At 39.9% G+C, this 12,673-nt stretch overlaps 1 protein-coding gene across 3 annotated transcripts in view; it reads right to left on the minus strand.

Annotated features, from left to right (window-relative positions):
* Positions 1-12,673, minus strand: part of LOC105933065 (spectrin beta chain, non-erythrocytic 4) — a 129,324-nt gene that overhangs the window by 67,299 nt on the left and 49,352 nt on the right. For all 3 annotated transcript variants that reach the window (XM_036149866.1, XM_036149867.1, XM_036149869.1), the window contains exons 19-24: positions 7,125-7,365; positions 6,723-6,881; positions 5,129-5,259; positions 4,828-5,053; positions 3,683-3,885; positions 395-485 (exon numbers count right to left, since the gene is read on the minus strand). In XM_036149866.1, the coding sequence (XP_036005759.1) occupies positions 395-485; positions 3,683-3,885; positions 4,828-5,053; positions 5,129-5,259; positions 6,723-6,881; positions 7,125-7,365 (1,051 nt within the window). The remainder of the gene's footprint in view (positions 1-394; positions 486-3,682; positions 3,886-4,827; positions 5,054-5,128; positions 5,260-6,722; positions 6,882-7,124; positions 7,366-12,673) is intronic.

The raw sequence follows: 12,673 nt of genomic DNA on the forward strand, positions 1-12,673 counted from the left end.
GGAGAATAAAGTAAAGAACGCAACATACGCTGCAGCATCACGATCCATGTTTACTTCCACAAACAATGAGCACGCTTTGCTACGTATGACGTCATCGCGTCCTCTACTGCGCATGCGGGACACTTAGGCGTATGAATGCAGTTCACACAGGAGATCACATACAAGTCACATATATTTGGAAATGTGAACGGACACGCAAAAAAATCTGAATTGAGCGTCAAGGCCTGCAGTGTGAATGTAGCCAAAATAAGACTTCAAAAATGTTCCATCTGTCAAACCACCAGTTCCCCCGACCCCGACGGAGGGAACTTTCTACAATAGAGTATCTGGGGAGGAACATTACTTGCTGCCTGAATGGATGCAACAACACAAGCAAATGCCTTCAGCTTCCTACCTCGTGACAGTCTTGGAGAAATCTCTGAAGTTCCCACTGGTCATTCAGCTTTTCCAGCCACTGCTGAGCCAGCTCCCTGTTCTGGTTTCCCCTGAAAAAGAAACAGAAGGAGGATTTAAATCTAGGTTGACAGAACGTTTCTCAGCGAGAAGCTGTTTAGATGTTTAAATATATTAAAAGGGAACCCAGACAGGAGCAGTGAGCAAAACATCGCTGCCACACATTTGCTTCAGTGGATGTAGGGTTGGGTATCCCGAAACAAAACTAACAGAAACAAGTTCACAAAATAAAACATCTAGAACCAGACGAGGACACCCAAAGCACATAAAAGAGAGAATTTATGATTGAAGTTGAACTATAAAAAATGACACAAACCAAACAAACAAAAAAAAAAACTGTCCCTGCTTCTGCTGTGTTACAATCACACACATTTTGAACATCAGATTTTTTTTTGTTTCTGGAGGAATCTGTTTACTGTGACGCTTCCTTTAAATGCATTTTACCGTCTGCGGTATCTCCTGCTGATACTGAAACACCATTTTTGATGCATGGTTGCTCCAAGCAAATATTTTCCCTAAATTTAAATATTTGAGGAAGGTCTGTTCACATCAGAACCGTAATTAAAACATTATTAAAAATACATTTATTCTTTGTTCCCTCAGCACCTGCTGTGGTTATGGTTGACGAGAGGCTGACTGCGACCTGCCGCCAAAATGGACACAAATTGCTTTTATGTGCTGCGCTAGATGGGTGGGTTTGCATGCATTTGGTGCCATCAGCTTTCTGAATCTGGTGCAGAAAAGGAACCAATGACCAGTTTAACATAGTTTAAAAAAAACGAGGAGCTTCATGAATTCACAAACAGCAGCAATAGTTAGTCAGGGTCAAAGCAATTTACTTGGGCTCTAACCATTAATATACATAAATATGGGTGGACTTAGCACTAATGGATAAGACCTCATTTAAATGTGGGGAATCTGCCTCAGCATGCAGATGCTTATTGGTGGAGGAGGAGATATTTTAGGTGCAGATTTTAGTTTGCGAATTAAAGGGACATTTTTATAACAGGCAAACACTCATGCATGCGCTGGCCACTTTGTCCAGTCATGTTAAGCTAATGCAAAAAGCATGTGGTTTTGCTTTAGGTTTAGTCTTTTCAGAAAAGAACAGACCAAAGTGCTCAGCTGCCACCCGGATTTCACGGTCAGGTGTCTAGTTTGGGACCAAACAGATGCTTTTCTTTGTGTCTTTGTCTCATTGTGAGTCTCTCAGCTTTAAGAGCCAAAGAGGCCATTGTTCTCATAACCGCTGTTGTGTTTTACCAGCTGCGTAGATTTTTCAGATTGATGCACCCATGGTGGTGGTGTGCAGAGTTTAAACCTGATGACGTCCCTAAATTAAACCAACGCAGTTTTTAATGCAGGTTAAAACCATTCCAGTATAAACCTGCAGTCATGATACATAGACGGATAACCACTTTATTATAGAAGCTTTGTCTATTCACTGTGTATTTATTCATCGTGTTTTAGCTGAAAATCCTTCAACTATGCAAAAACAGCAGTTCAGTCCATACCATTGATGCTCTCAGTAGGAGTGTAATTTATTCACATCGATGTGTCGATTAAATGATTAATCATCTGTGCAAAATGAAAATATCGATCCACATCGTCTTTTTTTAAAACGCACCTTTACTGAGTATATACAGCTTCCGTGTATATATCCTTTTTACGTCTTATTTTACTGTATTCTTATTTTTTGTCTGCACCATCAATACCAAGTCAAATTCCTTGTAAGTGCAAACCTACTTGGTAATTAAACTTGATTCTGATTCTGATTCTGACTTTGAAATTCCCAAGGAACGAGACTATAGTGGGCAGGGGACGTATTATTATTTTAAAACCAGAAGAATGCTTAAATGCCTGCTACATGTAAGAGCTTAAAAATAAAATGGTTGGATAATTTTTTTTGTGAGTTGATATCAGTGTAAATATTAGTGTTAGATGATATCACATTATCGATAGCAGACCTGTGAACTGAATTTAAAGGCATACTATGCAACATTTTTCAGTTAATTAATGTGTTCCATACCGTTTTAGATGATTAAATTAGTCATTTCAGGTGGAACAAAGGTTTTCTCGGCCGCCCTGGTGGTCTGTGGGGGAAATACCGTACTTGCAATTGCAAGAGCCCTCGGCCCGCACCCACAGAAGTCTCGCTTTACGGCGAGAACTCCATGTGTTTTTGCCCTGCCATTCACTATATGCACGCGCGAAAGCAACAACAAAGAACCGCGTGTTAACGTCAAATAAACATGCAAGCATATCGAGTTTTTATTATTATTATTATTATTTTTTTTTTTTTTTTTATGTTGGCGAGGCGGTAGCGTGAGTTCTACTATTCTACTTTCACTGTGTTAGTCATTGTTTGTACTGCCGTTTTTTCGACTTTTCGTTGCGTTCGCCTGTCTGCTAAGCTCAAAACAACCGCGCCTGGCTTGACGGAGAAACCAGAACAGCTGAGCATCTTTATGACAGTGCACTTTTACTTTCGCCCTCTGGGGGGAGCCTCGCTGGAAAATCAACCCCGGTTGCATAGTATACCTTTAAACCAACGCAGTTTTTAATGCAGGTTAAAACCCTTCCAGTAAAAACCTGCAGACATGATACGCGGACGGATAACCACTTTATTATAGAAGCTTTGTCTACTCACTGCGTATTTATTCATCCTGTTTTAGCTGAAAATCCTTCAACTATGCAAAAACAGCACCTAAAAGCCAGTTCAGTCCATACCATTGATGCTCTCAGTAGGAGTGTAATTTATTCACATCGATGTGTCGATTAAATGATTAATCATCTGTGCAAAATGAAAATATCGATCCACGTCGTCTTTTTTTTTTTTTTTTTTTAAATGCACCTTTACTTTGAAATTCCCAAAGCAGTAGGCAGGTGATGTATCAATATTTTAAAACTAGAAGAATGCTTAAATTCCTGCTACATGTAGGAGCTTAAAAATAAAATGGTCAGATAATTTCTTTGTGAGTTGATATCAGTGTAAATATTAGTGTTAGATGATATCACATAATCGATAGCAAACCTGTGAACTGAATTTAATCGAAATCGCTTCGTAACAGACTTTGTGATATCGATAATTATCGTATCGTCATCTAAACAAATCAATATAGTATTGTCTCGTGATTTACACCCCTAGTCCGCAGACATTTGCATGTAAATGGACCTCTCCTGTGTCCCTTTAAGCACTTTTCCTTTGACGGTGTGAGCGTCCTCGTACCTGCTGGCCAGGGTGTCGATGCGCTCCCTGATGCGCTCCGAGTAGATGTTGTTCTGGCTGATCAGGCTTTCTCCCGCCTCGATCACGGCTTTGATCCTGTGCAGGTTCAGCTCCATGGTGGTGGTGAAGTCCTTGTGTTTCTTTATGGCGCCTTCGACCGTTTCCACCGTGGTGGGGAGCTCCACGTGAGCCAGAGCCGACTCCTAAGGGGCCGTCAGGTGACGTGGTCAAAGTAAAGCAAAGCCAGATAAACGACAGTAGAAAAAAAAAAAAGGAGGATAGGAGCATTTCCTGAGGTTATCACTGATGTCTTCACTGCAAAAAACGGAACTAAAAATAGATAAAATGTTCTTAAAATTTGTGTATTTTTCCTTGATTTGAGCAGGTAAATAAGATAATCTGCCAGTAGAATATGATTTTTGCACTTAAAATAGGAACAATTCATATCTATTATCTTATTTCATGTGCAGGATGTCTAATTATCTTATTTTAGAGGTCAAAATACTCATCAGTTCCTTCCATCAGGTCGACGTCTTAGAGTCCCTGCCTGTAGATTAAACCGCTATAAGAACTCATTTGTTCCGCTTTCCATTAAAGCAACAAATAGCATTAAGCAGTAAATTGTGGAATAGGCAACAGTATTCAACATTTAAACTGACACATGCTCTTTTATTTGTATTTTTTTTTCAGTATCTCTTAAAACAGATTTTTTTAAAGAACGGTATTTATACATGTTTATTTATTTATTATCATCATTATTATTATTTTTTTCTCTTCTTTCAAATTTTTATTGTGAATATGATGTAACATGCTCCTTTATGTATCTATTTGTTGTCTTATAATGGAATTTTTATAGTAGTGTTATGTGTGAATGCAGTGTGACGCATAGTTTGGACTATGTAGCAGCCAGAGTCTGTAACCCAAATCAAATTTCCTTTGGGACAATAAAGTTAATCTATCTATCTATTCCATTGGCAGATAATCTTATTTACCTGCTCAAATCTAGGACCAAAACACACATTTTCAGAACATTTTACTTATTTTTAGATCCGTTTTTGCAGCGTTTCTGCTTCGGGTTTCATGCAAACATTTACAACCAGCGGTAGTTCTAAGTTAGAAAACACAACTTGTTCTGTGTGCCCCACCTGGTTGTTCAGGAAGGACTCGGCTTGTTTGACGTCTCTCAGGAACAGGTGAAAAATGTGAGCCTGGACCAGAACCTCCCGCCGGCTCTCCCACATCTCCAGCAGCTTGTTCCAGCCGACGTCGAGCTTCTGGAGCCACTGCTGCAGGGCGGCCTGAGGCAGAGGGGCGTCCTCCGACTCCAGAAGCTCGTTCATGGCTTGGAGGCGCTCGTAGTCCTCCTCGTACCTGCGTGCAGACCGCCACGGATGTTAGGTCCAACACGGCCATGGGGGGGAGAATATTAGTGCAGCAGCCACCTACCGTCCGATCTCCTCTTTGAGAGCGGCGTGTTTGTTGATGAGCTTCTCCGCCTCTTCCAGGTCGTTGGGAAGCTGGTCCGAGGCAGCAGACGTCTGAGTCTGGACCAGCCAGGTGAGGAAGGAGTCCAGGTCCTGATGGGAGATGACATTGCTCTCATTAGGCACGAATTAAGAAAGAAAAGCAGAGCAAAAGCTCGTGGAACCACCTTTAGCACCAACCTCCCATTAGACTCCATCAGTATCTGGTAAAAGTAAGGAGGAATATTGTGTTTCATGTTCTGAGAACATGACCATGTGCAGATATCTCTACATCGATTAGATGCGTCTTTGTAAACCTGGGCCATGTTTTCTCCGTCAAACACTATACAGTATATACATATATATCTGTATCTATTCCTATAGAGGAATCCTTCAATGCATGGAGATGGAAGGTATATGATCACCTTTCCTATGAGCAGATGTCCTTGCTCAATGCAATGTCTGCTGCTGCCTATGATATAGATGCAGAGGCATGTCAAGGATGGATCAGGCTTGCAAGAAGATTTTTCCCTAGGTGCATCGCAAGGGAAAATATTGAGTGTGATGAAAATGAGGCCATGTGGCCTATTCGTCAAGAGAGAAGAGACAGCTTTAGTATCTTCTGTTGGAATATTTCATTTGTAGCCACAATCTGAAAAAATGGAATGAATAATCAATAAAATTTGCATCACAGCATATCTGATTCTGGATCCATTTTTTGCAAGAAGGCAAATTTGTCTACAAATGACACGGACATGTAAGCTGCGTACAGTCTTTGGCTACAATGAACCAGCAATGCTGCACTGATTCACATTGAGTGTGGTATTTTGTATTTTGTTGCCTTTTGTGTAATGAATTATTGGAAGGGCTCAAACATTTGTGTGCAAGTTGTGTTGTTTGAGGGCAAATTGTTGTTTGGTCCATATTTTAAATGTTTTGGCAGAGTTGGAGCCTTTTGCAAACAAAATGTGTAATTCTGATCATTGGTGCAACTGTTTAGGCCTCTGCGTTAACTGTTTTGAAAAATGTGGCTTTTGAGTTGACTGCTGCGTCAAAGCAATCAATAAAAACTGTAATATTGACACGTGCTAACTGGGGTCTGTAGGTTTTGTAGTCTCCCTGAGTATTGCTCACCCTGACCTTGGTGGGAATTGGCTTAGACACTCCTTCCCACCGGTGGGAAGATCGGCAACCGTGTTCAGGTTTTCCTCCTGGGAATATTCTTTTTTTTTTAAAGAAGTCTGCTGATTATTTGCTTCTCTAATGTGAATGCTGACGTCTTTCTGCTTTGGCACTGAGGTAATGCACAACCAGAAAACAGTTTAAAAAAGGGGATTAAGCAGCATCTGGGTGCTTCTTTCATTTTTAAATCTTAACAGAAGCTGCACGGGTGCACTTAGTAGATCAAAAGGATGACAACAAACTGCATGTGCTTTGGTTTTAGATCATCGCTCTGCTAAGACCAAGCCTTTACGTTGAACAGGATTCTGTTTTTACTTTGGTTACTTAACTGCTGGAGTTATGATCTATGTCAATATTTCACTGGTCATTCCGTACGCTATTTTCTTTATGTGCACCTGTATGAAGCTCTGCAGCCTGCTGGCCACCATCAGCGAGTCTTCACATCCCTGCAGGGTCCTTTTAAGCTCCTCCCATTCCACGCTGATGCCATCGAACGGCACAAGGATCTCCATGGTCCGACTGGGATGGGCCGTGGCCAGATACTCCGCTTCTTCCTGCATCGGCAAAAACAGAATTACTCCTCTTTCAGCTACTCTGCAACGTTCAGTTGTGTGTGTGTGTGTGTTTTTTTTGTTGCAAACACGATGAGCTGAAGCCATTAAAACTTTACTATGCAATAAAACGTTAATGACATAAAGATACACTGTAATACAGCTCTGAATATGGAGCAGCTGGTCTGATGTCAGAGAGATTTTAAAATCTTTAAATAGCGCGGTTCCTCTGCAGGACTCCTGTACCTGTAGATGCAGCAGTTTGGGCTCCAGGACAGACAGGGCTCCCTCCATGGTAGAGAGGCGTCTCTGCAGGGCGAGGACCCCCCCCAAATCGCTGCCCATGTACTGCGTGGCGTCGATGGCTTTCCTCTTGTCCTGGATCTGGGACTTGATCTCAGCACACTCCAGCAGGTAATTCTGCAGACGTAACATCGAGTCGAGCTGATCTTTCTTCTGCTCCACCAGCTCCACGATGGTGTTCCACCTGGAGGCGACACGGCAGATTTATAGAAACTTAACATGTCTGCAAAGTGTGCACTTGGTGATTTTAGCTGATTCTGAATCCTCGATTTGGTTAAATTATAAAAAACAAAAAATAAAAAAAAAACAACTACTAGGGATTCCAAGGATTAGTTTTACTGTGATTTGTCAAAAGATTAGGAGGAAATGTTGTGCCCCGTCCATAAATTTGCAAATAATCTGCTTCTCCTGAGTGAAAATGTAAATATACTGGTGGAAATGTGTCCCGAATTATTAAATAAAACATCAAACAGATCTGTAGTACTAGTAAAAATCGCATTTATCTCTTGCTTCTCCCTTTTCCTTTTGTTTCTTTTGTACCACTTTAGAAATCATTCCAGCAACAGGCATTTGAAACGCGAGCAAACCTAGAAAATATTCATCAAAAAAAAAAAACATAAAAAAGATAATTAACATGGTAAAACTCATGAACTGTGTTGCTTCCAGCGTAACTGATAACTAAATTTTCTTACATATGTACAAAAATAAACTACTTATTGAATTACAACATGCAGGAAGCCGAAAATCCAAAATCTGCTTTAAAAATGTACATTTTATACTCCATGGTTTTAGCATTAAAGTGTTTATAAGTTTAAATTAAATTTCAACAACAAAAACGTATAGTTTATCTATTTTTAACCTTTTTATTAATATCAATGAACTAGCCACTCTCTCACACCCTTCTTGATAACAAACTTACACAACTAAAAACATTCACTATATGATTTTAAAGGTTTGTGTCTGTAGTAATTATTAAAACAGTTTAATCTTCAACGTATTCTAAGTGATGCTAATGATGTGTGTCACTGTAATTAATGCAAACCTGTAACTCATACTGTCAGAATAACACAAATGCATCCATGTGTCCCACACGTCTCATCTACTCCACTGCCCATCCTACAATATGTCCTCCTGGTTCTGGTCCAGACCTGCAGGTCTGAGTAAACAGACCTGTTCAGCTGACAGAGATAAGTTATCTCCCCCTCAGACGTCATCATCAGACATCTCTGGGATTTTAACGAGGCAACAATGCTTTGCAGGGACCAACCTCAGCGTTACAAAAGTTGTCCTGCAGGCAGTGATCCGTTGCTGCCTGAAGACAAATGAGGATTTCAATGGATAACCCGGATTTTATCTACTCTATAGAAACAAAGTGCATTTGTTCAACATAAAGGTGATAGAATCTACATCAAAACTTTATAAAGATTATATTTATGGGAGGATTTCTCATTTAAACTGCAAATCAGATTACCATTCTAATGCCCGACGAGGTGGTATCAGAATCCGATCTTTAGTGTTTGCCTGATATTTCTGGACATGTGATGCGAGCTGACCTCATCCGGAGGAAGGAAAGCAGCACAGATGGTCGCCCTGAGACAACGCGAGGAGCCAAGGTCACAAGACTCTGCTCTTGCCAGACATTAAAGCAGTCAATGAATGCGAGTGAGCGCACACCCTCGCTCTCAAAGGCACATTTGAGAGGCTAATTAAGCGAACGTTAGGGCTGCACACTATATTGCAAAGTTATGGTTTCTGCAACATGCCCAGCGACACCCAATGTACATATTGTGACGAGCTGCCGGGATTAAATGTTAGCTAATTATTTAGGTACCATGCATCCAAGGCAAGGCAAGGCAAATTTATTTATATAGCACAATTCAGTACAGGGACAATGCAAAGTGCTTTACATGATTAAAATAAAGCAAATTAAAACAGAATAAAAGCAAGTAGGAATAAAATTTAGATAGAAATTGGAACAAAAAAGTGGTGATTCAGTTAACTAGAACAGTTGAAGGCAATCCTAAACAAATGTGTTTTTAATCTTGATTTAAAGGAACTCAGGCTTTCCGCACCTTTACACTTTTCTGGAAGTTTGTTCCAGATAAGCGGAGCATAGGAACTAAATGATGCTAAATGATCCAGGCTCTGGGGCATGAGATGTATTTGGTGTTGCTGGCTGTTTTATGCAGCGCTTTTTCAATAGAACCTTGTTTTTGAGATGGAAATGTTAAACATTTATTATCTGGGTTTCATGTTTGCCATGAACTCAAAGCAGAAAGGCATTAAAACATTTATTTGTGTGCAGACCTACGTGACATGCATGTTTCTGGGATGTGGGAAGAAGAAAGAACTCAAAGAATGGGTGCACAAAGCCCTCAATAGGTACATTTTTCTGTATGCAAGGGAACTTAAGCCGGAGATTGTAGGTTTTTGGCATTGGTAACTTGAACTGACCTGCCGCCGCCTGTCAATCAATCCAGGAGGCTCGTTAGTAACCGACCAATCAGTGATCGCAATTTGTCCCAAAGAGAAACAGCTATTCCCTGCAGGCCCTTCACCTCCAATCAACATTGTCGGGACTTTGCAATACGAACGAATTACGATCAGAGTGATTTGGTTAAGAACATTGGATAAAACGTTAAACGTTGATAGACACGCATTTAGAGGGTGAAAAACAGTTTATTCTTTTTCCAAAACCTTAAAAGTCTAGTACGTAAAGTCTAAAACAGAAAAAGATTGGATAAAGGCATGCAGCCGAAAACAACAGTAATCAACGGGGAACTACCCCATGTCCATCTGTATGAAGGTAAATCGCTGTTTGTTCATAAACATTTTATAATTAAAGGTTAAATTAAAGTGCAATGCTTGACGCTAGTTCTGCTGTGTTTTATGAGTTTTGCATATAAATATGTTGCAACTCCTTGCTGCATAAGTTGAATGTTCGTCTGCTATGATCGGTTAACAGGACTCCAATTTTGCACAAAGCATTTAATAGGTAGTGTGGAGTAAATTTTGCACTGCCAATATATAATTTCTGCTATTGAAAGCTCAATTGCAACAAGAAAACATCTACTGCAGTAACTATTTTAAGTAACTAGTGTCCAGAGGTGGGTAGAATCGCCAAAACTTGTACTTAAGTAAGAGCAGCACTACTTCAACATATTTTTACTCAGATAAATGTAAAAAGTAGTCAGCCAGAGTAAGAGTAAAGAAATATTTGGTAATACGGCTACTTAAGTACTGAGTAACTAATTGGAACGTCTGTTATGTGCAAATTCTGTGCAAATTCTGGTATTTTAAACACTAAAATATATACAAAGAATAACATAATTACAAAAAAACGAATTCAGGCAGAAGAAACATTCTACATTTTTCAGCATCAAACTTAAAAAAGCAATACTTACAGCAGTTAATGTAAATACAGTATGTTATAACAGTGCAAAGTACTTCCAATGACAATATATGTTGTTTATTGTATGTTCATTAAACCTCCAAATGGCTAAAAAAAAAAGCTCAGCTGACAGAAAATAACATTAAAACAACAAAGCTTGTGTCCAAACAAGAGGTTTACGTTTAACAAAAAATTGTTTCGCTCTGGTGCATTTTTGGTTAAAACAAATTTGTTCTTTATTCAGTGAAGTTACTCACAGTGGATGAACTACTTACTCAAGTAAGAGTAAAAAGTACAGCGGAGTAAAACTACTTCTAAAAGTAAATTTTGCTCAAAAAGGTTCTTAGGCAAGGCAAGGCAAGGCAAATTTATTTATATAGCACAATTCAGTACAAGGACAATGCAAAGTGCTTTACATGATTAAAATATAGCAAAATAAAACTAGTTACTCAGTTACATTTACTTAAGTAAATGTAACTGAGTAACTAGTTACTGACCACCTCTGCTGATATACATTTTAAGTTGTGTATCTAAACTTGGGCTTAACGTTGATTTGTCCGATATTACCTAGAAATCCATAAATACCTAAACCATCTTGCTGCTCTGCACCTCTCTGGTTTAATCCAGCCTTAGATCAGTTGTACAGCACTTTTAAACAACAGCAGGTTTACCCAAAGTGCCTCATAAATAAACTGGGTTCGGATCTCGTCACAAGAAGCTGCAGCAGTAGAGCAGTAATGCAGTGATGCTCTCTGCAATAATTTGCAGAAATCAATAAAATAACTTGAAAAGTACTGTTAGCCCGTTGAGAACATGCTGATGTTGTAGCCTTGGCACGAGGTCAGTGTGGCCAATCCTCTGACAGCCAAGCCACGCAGACGCAGTTTGGCCACCCAGGCTTCCCTATATGCTGCTGGCACCCTAATAAACAGCCAGAACATCCTTATGGAAGTTGTTTTTTTGTGCATGCTTACAACAGTTAATACCCACTTTGCTCTTAATCTCTGCGAGCATAACTCAAAGAAGGCGCAAAAAAAAAAAAAAAAAAAAACGTTCATGTTCGGACTGATTTTTGATTTTGTGGTGTCGTGCCAGCCATTTGCACGGAGCACCTATTATCTGATGTATTCCTTTAGTTTCATGCAGCATCTGGTGAAAAATTAGCATTTCGGCTGATTGTGCACATCCATATTTTTTTGTGGCCGGCACAAAGCCGTCCTCTCCAAACAGGAAGAGGGGCCGGTTCATTCCTGCAGGCAAACGTCCGAAAGTAAGACTCATAAGACAAAACTGTGCAGTTGCTGCTGTCTGTTAGGAAAGTGTGTCCTCTACACATTCTCCTTCTGCTGGTGATTGTTGATTGAAGGCAGATTGTAATCTGTAGGGACATCTGCTACTTAAGATGAGAACTGCAATCAAAGGGGCGTTCTTGAGCTGAGCTTTACGAAAGCGCTGCTATGAGCTCCGTCTCCTGAGCTACACCCGGAAACCACAACCACACGCAACAATGGTGATATTTGAGAAACACAAAAAAGGCTTTTTAGGTCAAATGAGAAAGTAAGGAAAGAAACCTTTTAACAGCCAAAGCTTTTCAAAGGCTTTGAGACTCAGTATCTTTGTTTACATGCACAAAATTTCATGAATAGAACCACTCTGACATGCGCAGTTTTTAAAATTCCCCTTAAAAAACCACAGAAGAAGAACTTCCGTCTTTGCTAAAATACAAAAAAATAGTAAACAAAGCATTATTATACGAGTTAGTTTGTCTTCCGAGCGCCCAGGATGGACTTGAACGATGTTCTAATTACGGTTGAAACGTTACTGACTAAGCAACAATTTTGAGCTCTTTTATTTTTTCAAACAGAAAGGTTGTATCGGGATTACCGACAGTTTTGCTTCCTGACGTATTTCCATCACTCACCAATGCAGAAATACGTCACGTTTACGTCGGGCGCACATTCGCACTCGGGTCGGTTTTCCCCGTTCGGAATAACGTGAACCTGACAAGCGTTCATATTCACATTGATCGGATTATCAATCTGCATGAACCACCCGTCTGATTTGGAATATAATTGCATTCCGATTGACCTTAATATGATCA

Source organism: Fundulus heteroclitus, chromosome 18, assembly GCF_011125445.2.
Source record: "Fundulus heteroclitus isolate FHET01 chromosome 18, MU-UCD_Fhet_4.1, whole genome shotgun sequence".
In the NCBI taxonomy this organism is placed as follows: Eukaryota; Metazoa; Chordata; class Actinopteri; order Cyprinodontiformes; family Fundulidae; genus Fundulus; species Fundulus heteroclitus.